At 38.0% G+C, this 17,418-nt stretch overlaps 1 protein-coding gene across 2 annotated transcripts; it reads right to left on the reverse strand.

Annotated features, from left to right (window-relative positions):
• Positions 1–4,472: 4,472 nt before the first annotated feature.
• Positions 4,473–13,520, reverse strand: LOC140322750 (zona pellucida sperm-binding protein 4-like). 2 transcript variants are annotated; one of them, XM_072399343.1, is made up of 11 exons: positions 13,382–13,520; positions 12,246–12,367; positions 11,386–11,485; positions 10,232–10,419; positions 8,827–8,924; positions 8,451–8,575; positions 7,252–7,441; positions 6,194–6,341; positions 5,737–5,854; positions 4,901–5,005; positions 4,473–4,634 (listed from the first exon to the last, which is right to left on the reverse strand). In XM_072399343.1, the coding sequence occupies exons 2-11, from the start codon at positions 12,348–12,350 to the stop codon at positions 4,513–4,515; spliced, it is 1,299 nt and encodes a 432-aa protein (XP_072255444.1). In that variant the 5' UTR covers positions 12,351–12,367; positions 13,382–13,520; the 3' UTR covers positions 4,473–4,512. The 2 variants fall into 2 exon arrangements, with proteins under 2 accessions (XP_072255444.1, XP_072255434.1); XM_072399333.1 differs by lacking the exon at positions 13,382–13,520 and adding an exon at positions 12,522–12,695.
• Between the last annotated feature and the right edge of the window lie 3,898 nt (positions 13,521–17,418).

The following is a 17,418-nucleotide window of genomic DNA, read 5'->3' on the forward strand; positions in this document are numbered from 1 at the left end:
TAATATGATGTACCAATAAAATGTTTTGATTAGTTTTATATATGCCGTTAATGTCCCGTTTCTCTGCACTTACCAATTTGGTGTTGGTATAAAGCAGCGGTTGACAACTGGTGGTCCACAGAAAAATTTAGACATTATTTGCAATTTTGATGTTTCATTATTAAAAAAACAAAAATATTATTCTAATAAATTATTGTATTATAAATCATAATGTTCGCCTTTATATTGCAGTAAATTCACAAACTGTTCTAAGGACAGAAAAACAAGGGAGGCGCAGCGTGACGTCAATGGAGTCTTAAGTTGTTTGAGGCAACCATTGCTGAGCCGTACACTTCAGTATTGTTTCCACCATTACAACAGTCACCCCGCTCCACCAATACCGACTCTCATCCGATTGTTTTATTTTATTTATTTCTCAGATGCTCTTTTAGGTAAGTATGACCTTAACTGTGTATTTACTTTATCTGTTATATTTATTGGCATCAAATATTTTGACTGAAAACTATCAATTCTTGCTTGGTCATAGATTGATTGGAATGAAATAAACCCATAATGAGTGAGAAAAAGCAAACAAATATTTTGCATTTCTTTAGTAATACCAAAGATAATGCAACTAATATTAATAGTGACAATAGTAATACTTCACTTAACCGTGAGCTGATCAATGAATCAGAACCTCCACAGCCCTCATCAGGCACCATTAGGAAGATCATTATTTTTTTTAAAAACATTCATATTAATGGATTAATAGTGATTTAAAATGATGAATTTAGTGGTCCGTGAAGTCCGAAAGGTTGGTATTGAGCACACTCACTGGTGTGAACTGAAGCTTTGGGACATATTTGCCTTGACCTTCTTAGTAATGCATTGGGCAATGCCGTCCTTTGCTGACTGTGTGAATGAGCTGCCTGTGCTGAATCTGTCTCAGTTGGCTTTTCTGGATTTTGGGCACGAGGTTTACATAAAACTGACACATATTCACTAAATGAAATCTTGAATATATTATATTATTATTATTTATAGTAAATCACAACTTTGCTAAAGTCTAAGAAATGTGATTCAGTGCGCTGGATTTCTTATAAAAGGAGATGCAACTGTTTGGCAACAGGCTTGCAACTGTGTTACATTGTGTGGGTGTTGTTCATGGGGGCCTTTTCCATCTTATTTAACGAATGGGCAGCCAATACACCCTGGCATGCTTAAAATTGCACTACCCTTTTTCCTGAACTGTACTGTCAATGGATGGGGTGCAGAATTGCAGGGAATTTTCTAGGTCCAATTTCCTCATTGAGGCTCATAGGTCAGTTACCTAGCCACTAACTGGAAGCATCTATATGACATTGCCCTATCAAGTAGGGTAGACAATATCTTTCATTATTACTCACCAACCCTGGCACAGTTTATCTCTTTGACCTATTTTCTATTCTTGGGACATGGTGCATCATACAAGCTGCAATGTGCCTCTATGAGAGCAATTAACTGATCCAATGAAATATGTAACAATTGTTTTGGAGCAGGTACAGAAAAATGAACAATATTAAATAGACAGTTTTCAATTTCAGATTTATCATTTTCTTTTTTACCAGTTTACTGCAATGCAATGCTATAGGGCATTGTACTGCAACTCTAAAAATGACTATATGGATGACTCTTCTATGTGTTGTGTTGCATTAGCAAAATGCATGACTCTGGGAATATGTCACTATTTACAGAGTCACCAGTGTGACATTATGCCATATAAATACACATTTATATTACAGCTATGGCATCAAGATTCCTTCATATAAGGTGAGGTAGTTCCTTCTTGTTGTCACTAGATGTCAGTGTTGCTGCATCTCTATGGATGGCATTACTCTTAGCATGTACTGATAGATCAATTAATTTTTGGGAATTTTTTGTAATAGGCCACTCTACAGTTTGGTGTTTTGTAGCTAAAAATGCAATGCATTTATTATAATCTCAAACTTGGTAAATGCAGGGATTCTTTTGGGCAGTGCCTTCCTGATACCCTAGCACACATTTATTTAGGATGGAAGCATTATAACCTCTGTCATGTTTTTATTGCTTGTCAAAACAGACCTAAAGTCACCTACCCTTACTTTCTCAATATCTTAAACATCTTCAGGCAGCATTTTTTTCATTTGCTCTCTTCAGACATTTTTTTTGTCTAATCCAGAATGGAGAAAGCTTGCACACATTTGCATAGGAATTAACTCATCCCAGCATGTAGGTTTACTGATTGTACACAGGTAAGGTAAGTCTGTTTTATTGAAGAAATAGCATGAACCTTGGGATAGAAAGAATGAATTTTGCTTTCAGTAATCCATCCCAGTTTCACCTCTTTTAGATGCCCGGATGTAAACCAAGAGTGCCGGGTCTCCAATGATAACGCAAAAACTAAGATCCAAAAATGGCCAGCACATTAAAAGAATACGGTGTATGCTGAAAATCTTTTTCTTTCAATGCTTGAGTAAAAGAACTTGAAAGGATATTCTTTGTATATGCTGACCTTCAGGTAAGTTGTCAGGGTCCCAGGAGATATGGGGCACCAACAAAACAGAAGACATGCAGTGCAATGTGTATTGCAACAGATTGTGTGTGGGCCCAAGTAATGGGCATTACAAAAAGTATGCAGGCCTTGTTATAGTTACCCTCGTCTCTCCTTGTAATGCATAATGTTCCTTTAATTAGTTCTACCCTCATAGTGCCTTGTTATCAACTGCAGAAACTATATTGCATGGTGTCTGTGCGGTTCATGTGGGCCATTTCCATTTTATTATCTAATGAATGGGCTGCCAATGCACCCTGGCTTAAAATAACACTAAACCTTTTTTTTTCTCTAAACTGTGCTGCGAGTAGATGGGGTGCAGAATTGCAAGGAGGTTTCCAGGTCCAAATTCCAATAAACCCTGTGTGTGGGATAGTGCAGGGAGGGTGCACATGTGTAGGCCATGCTACCCTATAGACAGATTAAAATTAGAAAAGCTGTGAAGGACCCATGGCGATGCACATGTATACTGCACAGGCTGACCACCAAGGAGGTAAGCAAGTCAATAATACCCCAAACTGGAGAACCTTGTTCTACAATAGTATAACATATGTAATGCTTTCCAGATAGCTGGTATTATTCCAATCCAGTGGATCACCCCATCTCCCTTAAAGTGTATGTAAAGGAAATTTGCCAAACTAGGGAAAGGTTAGACCCTCTGTCAGGTTTATTGCCATCGGTGTCCCTGCTGAAAAGGTTAACCCCATCAGAGAAATTATATATTCCAACAATATGTGTTTGATCAGACGTATAATTTTAGGACATCTGTAAAAACTCTAGAATTTATATCATGTCGGGCAATGAAAATCTACAACATTATGAACTCAAACAGTATTCTACCTCGACAGTGATCAGGAAGAGGAGAATAAACAACAACCCCAGGCAAGAACTGTTCCTGAAGAGAAGATCGATCTGTGTCTGGTTTACCCTCCCCGCCAAAAAATCGTCACCTAGGCATACAAAAGGTTTTTGTTTGTCGGTTTTGCAGTGCGAGTGTTTTTGTATGATGTAAAATAGACAAAACAAGAGAATTGTTTGTGCACTGTTCAAACACCGTTTACTAATGTCTTTCTGTCCTTTCCTAGTATTTATGTATCTGCTTTTAAGGTGTCTTCCATTTAATGTATACCTGGATGTGGCAAATAATTTTGTTTGGGCACTGTTTGCAGTGTTTAATGTATGTGCATACACAATGTGTCTCTGCTTACTGTTATAGCATTATTGTTATTGACTTATTTTTGTGAAAACTTTAATAAAAATATTGAAATACAAAATAGACAAAACATTAAAAAGGGGGAGCAAAATTCTCTTTCAATGGACATGTAAGCCAAGACCTAAGCTATAAATGTGAAGGGGTGACTGGAACCAAATAGCCCAAAAAATGGATAATACATCCCAAAACCTAAAATGTCCCCCTTGCCTAATGTGCCTTTTAGTCTACAAGCCGATGATCCAAAGATAGGATCATGATTTCATTAAAAATGACCTAAACAATAAATTAGCACCATCATCTGTGCAACACACTATGAGACTTATTGTGTGTATAATACTTACAGGAAGACAAATACTTTCCGTGCAAACCAATACCCGGAAATGTTCTATTTTACAAGCAGAGGGGTATGATGGGTTTTGAAACCAGCAACAATTTTATCCACAGGTAATAACGTTACAACAATAAATTTAAGCTAAAAAAGGCCAGATTCATGTAGTTTTTTTCCTTTAAATTAAAACACACACACACACACACTGAAAATTGTATTGTATGTGAATCTGCACAAAATACTCAAAGTGCATTTTGACGTTTATTGAAATACTTTTTGATGCATTTCCATGTCAAGGGAAAAAACACAATATGGGTAATACCACCTAGCAGTGAATCAGCCTTATAGGATTTACAAGCACAAACCCCATTACTCCGTGATCATAAGTTGCATTAAATAGCTTTATTATTCTTGCTTTTGGTATTAGTTATTATTATGAGCTTTACATTTTCTTTTAGTTATAGAAAACAGCATTAATATAGAAGCAAGAACAGAAACTACAATAGTGATCCTGACCCATTCATGCTCCAGGCGTCCAGAGGAACCTATAGAAAGTGAAACAGTAAGGTTAATATTGAGACCAGATCATGGCCGTATGTTATTAACACAGTCTAAGGGCAATTTTGAGGGGAGGCAAATTAACCTAACTGCGTGTTTTTGTTTTTGGGATGTGGGAGGAAACATAGGGAGAACATGCAAACTCCATGCAGATAGGATAAGAAAGACCCTGAGATTGCACTTCCAAACTAAAGCCTCCTTACATGAACTCAACAGGTATAATATTAAAACATTTTCATGGCACAACACACACCAGGTTCATTGTGATGAAATACTCGGTCCGCTGGAATATAGACTGGAACGTGAGAGGACACCAGGACCGTCATATTGGAACCACCACCATGGATTATTTGGTTACCTGAGAAAAACAAAAATGCACAAACTATATATCTGAAGTGATACCAAATACAAACATAATGAACTAGAGGGCCAACACACACATATGTTATACAGTATGGCAGTTTTAGCAGAATGTTTAAATGATTTAACCTTAAAGTGTTACATTAAAGGGTAGCAGGAACCCAATGGAAGAAATCTCTTGATGGATAGACGGATCTGCGGGATTGAAAGTAAGTGTCAATTTTTTTTGTTTTGGGTTTACTTTTGCTTTAAGTCTCAGGAGACCAGCGGACCCAAGTCTTATGTCTATCCTCTTCTTTCTAACAATTCAGATGGTTGGATTTACAGTGTATAATGGAGAAAGCATCATATATATGATTGTCAGCACCAACTTTGGGGAGAGAAAAAAAAAAAGTGGAACTGTGGGATAGAAAAATTGTTTAGGAAATAGCATTGGTACCACAACTAATATGTAACCCATGTTTACACTGAGAAATGCAACATTTGGGCTTCAGAACAGCAGTTCCCATAAAGCTTCGCTTACATATCCTCACTGCTGTGCTTTATATTAACCCACCAAACCTTATACTGCGGGCAGCAGTAAACATAAGCAATCATCTCTATCCCTCTACTTCTCTCCCATAAGCATATTCTTTGTTGCACTATAGCACAACTGATTTGGCTCTTTGTCTAGCTCTGTTGTACTGGGACTGCAAGAGGCAGAATACAGAGAAAAAAAAAAAAAGGTACCAGTAAAGTTTGCTGCAGATGTTTCTATGCTTCTGTTCTTTCGACTTTTATGGCAAAGTGGCATATAGTGATCAAGCATACTTGGAAAGTGTAAGGACACATTGCAATGAAAATATACCTGTTTGGAGAAAAAGGTAAATACATGTTCACAGTATTTATTGATTTTAACATTAGAAATATATTTATTAAATGTAAAAAAAACAAAAACAATATGCTATTGGAACTATTTGGATTTTGGTGTACTACAGTTCAAGTGCAGCAAAAAAATAAAAATACTTTAAATTTAAGTTTGTGAGTCTTTTAGCTATCCATCAGCACTCTAGCAGGTACCAAATTGTGTAGCACTCATCAAGATACTTAGTCTAGAAAAACAGGATCATCACTGGGCCAGAAAAACCAATGCAATCCAGAGAAGGAGAAAACAAGTGCCGTCTACTTGAGCTGTGCAGACCCTTACCATTCCATGTAACAATATCTCTGAAGGACGACTCCCAGAATAGTTTGCATGGATAATAAAACGTCTGTGGTGCAACGCAGAGCTCAGGCCATGGTGGAATCCCTCAGACACATGCCCGGTTTCATAATTTGCACCAATAATTGGGCACCTAAAACAACAGTAAGAACCATACCTGAATTTTCTTGTTGTTCAATAATAAATATATTAGGAAGAAAAACTGGTAATTGGGGGGGGGGGGGGGGGGGTGATAAGTGTATTTTTAAAGGATACTTCATATCACACACATACCTACTCATAGTCAGCCTGTAAAAAAAAATGTGAACGTTGGCATTTTGTTTCAACCATACCCCATCTTTTAGTAACCCTTCCAAGCAGTAAACCTTTGGTATTCTCAGATCAATGAAAGCCAACCTGCTACACTAAATCTTAAGCTACGTACACACCCCTACGTTCTCGCCCGATAATCGGCTCAGGGTCGATATCGGGCGAGAATCTGGTGTGTGTACAGCGCCCGTCATCCATCATCCGAATGACCGTCCTGGCAGATCCACAGATGATGGACGACTATTGATACTAATGCAAGGGAAGGGGGAGAACGCACAGCAGGGTGCCGCACTGTTCTCCCCCTCCCCTCTCCATAGAGCAGAATGGTGCTGTATGTACAAGACTTGTTCATGCATCGTGCAGTCCTTAGTCATTGGAAAGGATCGTGAAAGATTCTTTCCAACGACTATTATTGCACGTGTGTATGTGGCTTAACTCTTTCAGACTTTATCTGCCATCAAAACTAGTTATGTCTTTAAAAGGACAGTTTCAAGACAATTTATACACCCTATTATTTCATATGGTGTACAAGTCACTCCAAGCACAAATCTTTCATACTATTTACACTCATTTAATAGATCATAATATAGTACATGCAGTGTATAAAGATGTTCTGTATTATCATACAAAGAACACATATTATATATACACACACACACATATATATATATATATATATGTTTATCTATTATGCCTTTTACCCAGCGTCAATACATGTTGACTTCTATACTTACCCATTTATCAATAGAGGCCATTGGTGCTGATGGTTGGGGTCTTTGCCTGGGGTGGCCCAACACTCATGAAGAATCAGTGTCATGTTTGACTCCTCCTGTATTATTCTAACTTCAATAGGGATTGTAGTGTTGTGATGAAGCCTTAGCACCAAGTGATTTCTATCATTGTAGAACTCCTGGTAAAGGTTATCTAAACATACATACATAGAAGCATTATAGGCAGTTTACATGTTCAGCTACATCTCCATTATAGGGGCCACAAAAATGAGTACACATAAATAGCAAATAGAATAATTTAGGGGCTGAAACATATGAAATAGGTTTAATGGTGTAACAATATTACCCCCCCCAAAAAAAAAAAAAAAAATTGTCGATCTAATGCATGCACAGTGAGATTGGCAAGTTTTTTCTCCAATCTACGTCACCCGATCTCGTGCCTGCACAATGCAAGATCAGGTGACTTAGGAAAAAAAAACAAAAGAAGAAAAGAGGTCGGTTTTTAATAGAGGTATATTTTTTTTTTTTTTTTTTTTTTTTAATTTGGATAGGGTGGCGGGGAAATAGAAACTTTTTGTCAGGTTTAAATTGCTGTCGGTCTTATCATTGGAGATGTTTAGTCTCTTGATTTAAGAGTAAATGAATCAAGTCGGGCTCCAATTTATAAAACAGGGAATCAGACGTTCCCTAAAAAGATTCCCTTGTGAGAATCTTCCAGGTCCATTTGTTTAAATGGAAGTAATTGATTCCTACCAGAGAATGTCAGATTTACAGTTTTTTACCCTGACCCTATGAGTTACATCCATAACAGAAAGGGGAAAAAGGGATATCTTCCAATTAGAGATGATTATTAGGAAAATTATAACAATAATAATAATAATGCAGACTGTTCTGCAAATTGTACTAGTTTTGCAAGTTGCAAAATTTGATTGGCCCAATTTGAAGTCTGTATAATTTGCACGCGGTAACTGTGAAAGTCAAATTTTCTGCACCTCATTGACCATTTCTACTTCCTGTGACATCTATCAGACGGGAAGCAAAGGGAAATCTTCCTATTGACACACAGAAGCAAACAATGTTTTGGATTTATATATACTTTAAAGCTCATACAAACATGAACTGTACATTTTGGTTTAATGTCAAGGTAAATAGTGGAATACGCCTTCTTATATTGATAGGTTAAAATGTAAATTATTAATAACCTTTGGCAAACCTCATCTGCAGTCTAGGTAGATGAAGACTACCATCAAACCAAGGTGGTAGCATGAGGTCACTACTGTTCTGTGTAGACAAGTCATTGGTGTCCAATGTACACTGGATGTGCAGCCTGCAGACAAAGCATCAATTAAGTATTTTATGAAAGTGTACAAGAACTAAATCCAACAAGTTGTCAAAAACCACCACACCAGAGACGTGTTCATAGATGCCAGTCATGAATTAGCCTTCATGCTTCAGCAATTATTAGTAAAAGCAGACCTAAGAAATGTTGATAAGCATAAGATCTCATCTTGGTTCAAAAACAGCCTACAATATGTAATAATAAAAAGAAAACACATTTCAGTTAACCAAAGACCTTACCTTAACTGGCAACAAGGCAATTTTGCACTAGCAGTCTTCTTTTTCACATTCAAATAAGCTACAATTACATTTTCATAAGTTATATTTCCATCTTTTTCCTGTATGGGAAATATACAATACTCATTCAAGAGTTTAATTTTGTAAAATGGATAAATGTGGTTATTTATTTTTACAATGTAAAAAGCACACAAACTCCTGAAGCCTCTCATTGATGATAATGGAATAAGTCAAACTTGTCTAGACCAATGTCCACCAATTAAAAACACTACAGTGCTGAAAAAGTAGTACTAAAAATGTAAAGGTGCAAATATGTAGGCATAAAAAAAAAAACTTACTTATTATCACTCCATAATGGAGTGAGCATTACCAGTAATTTCTGGAGAAGTACTAAATATCGTTGTGGAGAACATATATGGGACATTGCCATCTCTGTGTCTTGTGATTTTAATTCTGCCTTTTGCCTACCTTCATGCCAAGAGAGTAAGCATACCGGTGAATGTAACAACTTTAGTGCTGATACACCTACTAGCTGTACGGATTACATCCCTGAGGAAGCGGATATAGTCTGCGAAACGCGTCGAATGAACTCATCATATGTAATGTGTACAATGTATCTAGCCCATGTATGCTAACAATGTTGATTAATTTGGTATAGGGGAAGAGGCATGTATATTTTAACTGTTGTTTCTTAATAAAGGAAATATGAGGTATATGATAACATTTTACAAATCCACTGCCGTTAAAGTCCCGTATCTTTTTGTTTTTGAATTATTTAATAACAAAAGTGAAAATAAGCTCACAAACTGACCAGTTTTTGTTTTATATTCATGTCACAAGCAAATATTTTTTACAGTGTACACCCATAAAGTTAGTGTCATAAGATGTTGAATGTTTTCCCTTTTTGAAATTGTGGTAGCAGAGCCAGTTCTGTTTCTGGCCAGAATAATATCACTATGTTCTTACACTTGGGACTGGAGCTTAAAAGGGCCTCCAGATCAACATACTTATCACTTTATAGAGGAGGTACTGGGGCACCTTGTAGTCCTGGGACAATAAGGTACCAAGGAAATTATCTAAATCAGTGTTTCCCAACCTTTCTTAGTCGCGGCACATATTTTACAATTAGAAAAATCCCACGGAACACCACCAAAAAGTCAGACACGTAAATTAGCTACCTGCTGCCATCTAGTGGAAGAGTTTTTTTTGGTTCTGCCTATCACTATACATCGCTGGTATAGACAAATGAAGACAAATTTTTTGCAGTAAATAAATCATTTTGGGACCAATTAACTGAAATTGGATAATTTCCCACGGTACACCCGAAGATCTCTCAAGGCACACTAGTGTGCCGCGGAACAGCGGTTGAAAAACACTGATCTAAATGACAAAGTTGGTCTTGACTTACCCTAATAGTTGTGCCACATGTGGAAAGACTCAACTGGAAGAGAACCAATTCTCTGGTTCGGAGTACTGGGCCACACAAATCAGCGTGTCCATTTTTCACGTGAATGGAATGAAGTTTGAGCGGTGGCTTGGTTAGGTGTTTGGAGATTAAAAAGGACAACTGGCCATCAGGTGTACACTGGACATTCACTGTTAGTTAAAGTGTGTGTAGAAATTAGTATATATTCAAAGACATAAATCTAGGAACCTAGAATGATTTAGAAGAACCTCACCCCTCTTCCAATAACAAGGAATATTTTTTTTTCTTTAGCCTCAAGCAGTATCTTTGCATCCTGTGACATATAGAAACAACCCCAACTTTCTCTCATTACTAGGGAATTATTAAACAGTGGTTAGGATTAGTATATTACTGAACATTAAAAAATAACCAAAGGCAAAGTGTTTCATCTAGTTTAGTAAGGGTTTGAACCACTGTCAAATGTTTACCGCCACCTGTGTCTTTGTTATGGAGGCTCATACTCTAAAACTGCCCTGAACACCGGGAATTCAATCAAGGGGTAAATCCAAAATGTTGACCCCCACACATAAACATCACCTCATACTAAACACATTTAAATAGCTTTCCAGTTCTTGTAAAACTCAATCAAAACATGGTAAGATCACATAACAGTGACCTGTACACTGGTGGCACCATAAAATGTTTATATATTGTTTATTACAGTTCTTCTCAAACTTTCAACTCATAAGAATTACTTAAATAACTTTGAGCTCTCAGGGAACCCCACCTAAAACCCATTTACTGGGAGGCAGTGGAAAAAATTCCCCTTACATGAAATACCAATGCTAACAATGATTCTCCCCAACCGTGGTGGTTTGAATGCCATGGACAGACACCTAAAATATCATTGGTGTCAAGCAGCTTACCCTGCCAGGTTGCATTGGCCCTGGAACTATGTAAGCACTACTAAATGGAATATTAGTCCGCCACTGCTCAAGAAACAACTGGAGGAACCCCACATTTCCATGAAACCCTGGTTAAGAATGGCTGGTTTAGCATATCAAAGGGTAAAAGCAGCAAAAGAATCAGTGTACAGGTCAGCAAGTGTTTTTCTATATTTCTCCAAACTCTTCTACATTACATGGGGTATCACTAACCTGGAGGCTTTGGACAACGCAGCTTCTTCATTTCCGGTGGCATAAACGTCCCTGGTTCATATTCCCTTTCAAACAATATTGACATAATGTAATCGTCTGCCTAAAGAAAGTATAATGGAAAAGACAAGATTTTACCCACATACAGAGAAATGACTAGACCACAATAAAGTGATAATTTACATGAGAAGAGGACATGGATGAGTCTGGTGGGGACTTTTAAGGATCGCTCAGACAAATAATGGTTCCTTTTTTAGCCTCCTGTGATTACTGTACAGCACAGCTTTTCTCATTCCTTAAGTTGCAGTCATTTAAACTAAATTCAACATCCAACAAGATGATCAGACACGGTGTAATAGCCACTGCAGGTGGGCAAACAAAGGCATTTAAAAATCTGCAGTGAGCCTCAGCATTCTGCTGAAGGCTGAACCACAGTGAGTGAGTTCAAGTGAATGGAAAAGGGTTGGGAACCAGTTTTTGGTCACAGTGCTAAGTCACTTTTGACTGCATGGTTATTTGGTTTGCACAATTGCTGAAGCGGTGTGCAAATCTGGTTACCTGCAATATGATTTGCTGCTTCTGGGCACATAGCAGCAATTTGTTGTGTACCCAGGAGCGGTCAGCCGTGTGGTTTCTTACCAAAAGATATGAAAGTGCCATAGGTCCACTTTCATATATACTACATCAAAACAAAAAGCACATTTTGGAACCCCTCTCATTTTACTGTACTCCAGAGTTTTTTTTTATATTTGACTTCCATTGCAAATCCCAGATAACAGCACAAAATGATAATTCTTCCCAACCCTTTCAAGTGTTGGCTTGACAAATATAACTATATATAGGAAAGAAAAGCAAGAACTTACATGTTCAGAGGTAAAACAACTATCATATGCTACTTGTAAGAGCACAGATCCATGTGGCTTTACTATAACAGAGGTCCCACAAACACTGCTATTGGATATCACCATAAGGATTCCTTGCTTGTCTGTGGGTTAAAAAAAAAAAAAAAGACACATACAACAAAAAGGTAAAATAAATAAAAAATAAATGCAAATATTCTAAAAGAATTGCAAAAAAAAAAAAAGCCAACATGCAACTTTGGAATTGGAGTCACAATTTATATTGCAAGACCTTCTTACCAAAAGCCCTAAACTGAACAGAATAGAGCCTTTGAAATTTTGCAGAAACAGTGTAATGGAAGCCATGCATGTCACATATCAATTCCAGGTCCATATCAGGTTTTATGCTCCATAACCCTTCCACAGCAACCAGCAAATGCACATAAAGGCCAAGAAGGCATAAAAAGCTCCAAATCACAGATTGCAAACCCATCCTATTCTCCAGAAGAGCAATACCATTCTATCACAGCACCATGCTGTACAACCTTAACATAGCCTGGAAACCAGTTGTAGTAAGGGCTCAGGTACAGATTAGCTCATTGAAATCACCTGTAACTGCACATTTTAGTGACTATGATGCAGTGTAAAAGGCAAAACAGGAAAGAGATTTAAATAGAAAAGTGAGAAACTTCTGAAAACAACTACAGGTATGAACGCTGCTCACAAGCTGCTGCCAGTAAAACAATATCAGTTTATGGGGATACCTATGCCGGAGCAGGTAAACTTATCTACACTCAGTTATGCAGAATTTACAGATCTATTCACTGCAGAAAACCTATTGCATTGCACTGAGCTAGACAGTTGTAACACCAAAGAAAACAATGCAAATAAATATGATAAGAGTGAATGGGTCTCCTGATACTATAAACAGACCCTTTCATGGACTTGGGACCTGGCTTTGTAGTAAATGGAAGCAGCAGATGGGAGCCTTTGCTCTGCTTGGTGGGGTCCCCTAGCTGGACAAGTCTTAAGGTTATGAGACAGATTAAAAGAAATAGCCATTCACTGCTCTTCTCTTGTTCACCACCAGCATCTGGAATATTATGCATTGGAGATAGAATAAAGGGAATTTTAAATAAATTTATAAAAATTATACTTACCACTTTTAATTTTTTTTATTTTTGGAGTACTTTGATGTTTTGTACAAATAGCAAAAAACAAGTGATGTAAATAGATATCGGTCCATTTTACAAAGCTTTAGCCCAAGGATAAAGATATTTATTTTAGACAGCAGTCTTATTTAACAGTCATTTCCTACTCCAACAGCTCACCATTTAATAGAATAAACAGTAATTAGGAGAAGGGATAAATATGCCTCACTGAGTAGTTTTCCTCTATGATAGGGCAGCCTGGACAGGAGGGGTGGGGTATGTGATTCATGCCTCACCTGGGGGTAGGCAATACTTTAAAGTGGAACTAAACTAAAAATTACAAAATCACACTTAAACCTTTAACTGCAAATCCCTCAATCGTGCTGGAAACTTGATCGGGTCCAGTAACATCCTGGAATTCTCCTTCATCCTGGCTACATCACCTGATCTGCCAACGCACAGGCGGGAGATTGGGTGACGTTGCCTGCTGTAAAGAGAGGAAAAAATAAGTGCCGATCTCACTGCGTATGCGTGCTATCTGCATCTCTTTCCTCTAAGTGTAGAAAAATTCCCCTCCTGCACATGCCCGGGATTCCCGGGCATGCTCAGAAGGAACAGCCAAGAGCCTCCCGCGATGTGTGACGTAGGTATCTCCGGAGGCTCTGCACTCCCATTAAGGGTTTTCTACCCTTGTATGTAAAGTAAAATTTTTAGTTAAGCCCACTTTAATCTAACATTTACATTAACAATCCAAACAAAAGATGCCAGGAAATGAAGAGATTCTCCTGGTCCCTTTGTCCACACTCTGGGCAAAGAGAGGTAAATGGCCCTCATACTGTGGTCACAGAATCCAGCATTACTTTCAGGAATCATTCACACTATTTTATTGTAAAAATGCACATTTCACAGTTACATGCCATATTACCACATCACGTTACATGCATTTTGTCTGTTGCATTGGCATTAACTTAAAATAGCACCACAACTAGGCAATGCAGCACAATGCACTTGTGTAGTGGTATTCTGAATAAAAAAGTAGTGCTTGTCTGTTTGTCTTGTATTGGGGTGAGCGACTTACTCCTTGAAAATGAGTGTGCTGCTTTAACGCAGGTAACATGCTATACATAGGTAGCAATATAACACATGTTGCTGGGAGAATGGTCCAGAGCGTAGGTTTATGAATCAATTAAAATATCAGACTAGCAACAAAGTTTTGGAAGCATCATTGTAGGTGCCAGCCCTTTAGATGATGTTGGAGTGAGCAGTTATAAAAAGCGCTACTACAGTAGCTCACCCACAAGAAAAAGGCTTAAATGGTTATGAGATATGTGTGTAGATATACCAAACACAAATAACTATTACTAACCCATATTAGAAGCTGCTAGCAGACTTCAGTCATACCTAAAACTTGTTTAGAGCCTGCTAAAAGCTTGCTGAAAATGACAGTCAGTGCTTGCATTTTATTTTTTGCATTACCATTCCCGGACTAGAACTAATGGCTTCTTTTAGGTCTAATTCATACAATTGTGCTGCAATAACCTTTAAATATGCAACACCATGTATTGAGGTAGCCAATAAGTGCATGGATTGACTTGTAATCCCGACCAGTCAACAGTTATGCTAATGTACCCAAAGCAGTACAGTGGCCCCAATGAGTGTCAGGGCCGGCAAAGAGATGTTGTTTCTTAAGCTACGTACACACTTCCAATTATTATCGTTGGAAAACGAAAGACGAACGATCCTGCACGATATATACGAACGATCGTATAGCACCGATCCTGCACATAGAGATAATGACACGATCGTTCGTAGATATTGTACACACAATAGATACGATCGTTTGAGCGATAGAGGAACTATGTGCACGACAGGAAAGTGAACGAACGTTCGTTCATTACGCATGCTCAGATCATGGACGATCAACGAACGACCGTACACACGAACGATGTTCAACGATCGTCGTCCAATCCGATCCGCCGGTCCGGTCGTTCGTTTCCAACGACATTCCTCGTTCGTCGGCGTCGTTGGTCACTTTTTTTACGAACGATTTTTGCCCAATCGATCGTTCGTCGTTCGTTTTGAACGATAAAAATTGGAAGTGTGTACGCACCTTTAGGCTATGTACACACGTGCAATAATTGTTGTTGGAAAGGATTTTCACAATCCTTTCAAACGACTGCGCAATGCATGAATGTACAGCACCGTTCTGCTCTATAGAGAGGGGAGGGGGAGAAGATGGGGTGCCGCTCTTTTCCCTTCACTTCCATTACATTCATTCGTTGTCCATCGTCCGTAGATCCGCCAGGATGGTCAGTTGCACTATGGATGACGAGTGCTGTACACACGCAAGATTTTGGTCTGATATCAGCACGTGTACCTAGCCTTAGCCTATGCTATTAGTCTAATTTTTTCACATTCTAAACAACTAGTAGGTCAGGATTTTCCACTTTGCACCACATTAACACATTAAGCACCGTTTCCTCCTTAATCCTCCAAAGCCCATGTATATCTAGGCAGGCAGCTCAATTAAAAACTTGCATGAACGCAGGGCTGTTTTTGCCTATGTTGGACTTACTTTCCTATAGTTGAAATTATAGTTAATTTCATGTGGAATGAAACTGAAAGCAATAAAACCCCTGCAAGGGGCTACAGGTCAAATGTTAAAGGTGGAGTTCCAAGCGCTTGTCATACTCATAAATATGTCACTGGGTCTTGATTGCTTTTTCTGTATGAAATTTGTACAGTAACTCTCTAACATTTCTGATCTGATGTTTTAGTTTACAATTACGTGAGATCCATGGTAAAGGTGACGCCAGTATACTCAGTATATGTTCAGTGAGCAGCCACCCATTGTATAGAGAGGGTGCCATGGATAAATGTCAGGGATTTATCATCAGACGAGAAAGTTTTCCTGGTGGATGTGAAGAATTGCAAGGTTATTTAAGGTTAATTTAATTTTATGAACCAGCTGCTGGCAAACCTTATTAAATGTATTCCTGTGTTTTGTTAGCTCTACAGAATATCTGCACACAAGATGCACTGTGATCTGAATGTCTTTGAAATCTGTATTCTGACAACACCTATTACAGGGCATGATGGTTTAGAACAAGGTCTTTCCATATTACAAGGTTTGGAAAGACTGTGCACTTGTGGAATGATGGCGACACAAACCTTTTGCAGTTAGTTAAGATGAATACATTTGGGCAAACTATTGTGTTGTTGTGCCAAGACTTTATTTTCTAACTTATGTGCCCTCACTTTTAGGTGTCAGGGGTACTTTACTCATTTGGAAAGTCTCTAATGAATCATACCATCTCCCAAGTCTGATATCTTTGCCTTATGTTTGTATACAAGACCGCCCCATGCCCAGTTGTTGCTGAATTAGTTCTAATATTATGCTCAAAAAATTTGCTTTGAAATATAGCCAACCTAAATGTAAATATATAATTTATGGTAAGCCTAGTTGAGATAGACTGGTCATTAGAATCCTTCATTGTGGTTTGCATGGATATCTACACCCCCATCTTGGGTGGCACCCCCCCCCCCCTTTACAGAAGAGCAGAGGCATTTGAGTGCAGTTTTTGATTTACTAGTCCATTTATAAATCCCCAAGTTCACATGTAGCTGTATAAGTTATAATGGTGGCAGTAAGAAGTTAAGGGTTCTCCCTATCTGCCCTAAAAAATTAAAATGATAGGCGATATTCAAAGCTCCTACTTTCTCCACATATATTGGGTGTAAATTATGATGGTGGAGGTGTTAGGGGTTTAGACCTTGAGTGACTTCTGCTAAATACAAATGATATTATAGGCACAGCGGACACTTTATTCTCCAGTTTATGAGATCAGTGCACATGTATGGGGGATTTTGGTTTCAGAATTTACCTTCACTCTCAAATCACATATGTCAAAGTTTCTGATCAAAATCACTCAAGGTGCAATTATGTATAATTAATATGTTCGCTCTCCATCTTAACCAAAGATGGTTTATGACCAGCTCAAGCAATACTTAAGTTAAGTTGAAATACTTAAGTCTTAAGTTGAAGA

This window comes from Pyxicephalus adspersus, chromosome 1, assembly GCF_032062135.1.
Source record: "Pyxicephalus adspersus chromosome 1, UCB_Pads_2.0, whole genome shotgun sequence".
Classification (NCBI taxonomy): Eukaryota; Metazoa; Chordata; class Amphibia; order Anura; family Pyxicephalidae; genus Pyxicephalus; species Pyxicephalus adspersus.

Coding starts and splice junctions, on each gene's coding strand:
- LOC140322750 (XM_072399333.1), bottom strand. CDS start 12,615: ATGGACCTGGAATTGATATGTGACATGCATGGCTTCCATTACACTGTT. Junction 8,576..8,826: donor TTGCCTTGTTGCCAGTTAAG/GTAAGGTCTTTG, acceptor CTTTGTCTGCAG/GCTGCACATCCAGTGTACAT. Junction 7,442..8,450: donor GCAGATGAGGTTTGCCAAAG/GTTATTAATAAT, acceptor ATGTATGTTTAG/ATAACCTTTACCAGGAGTTC.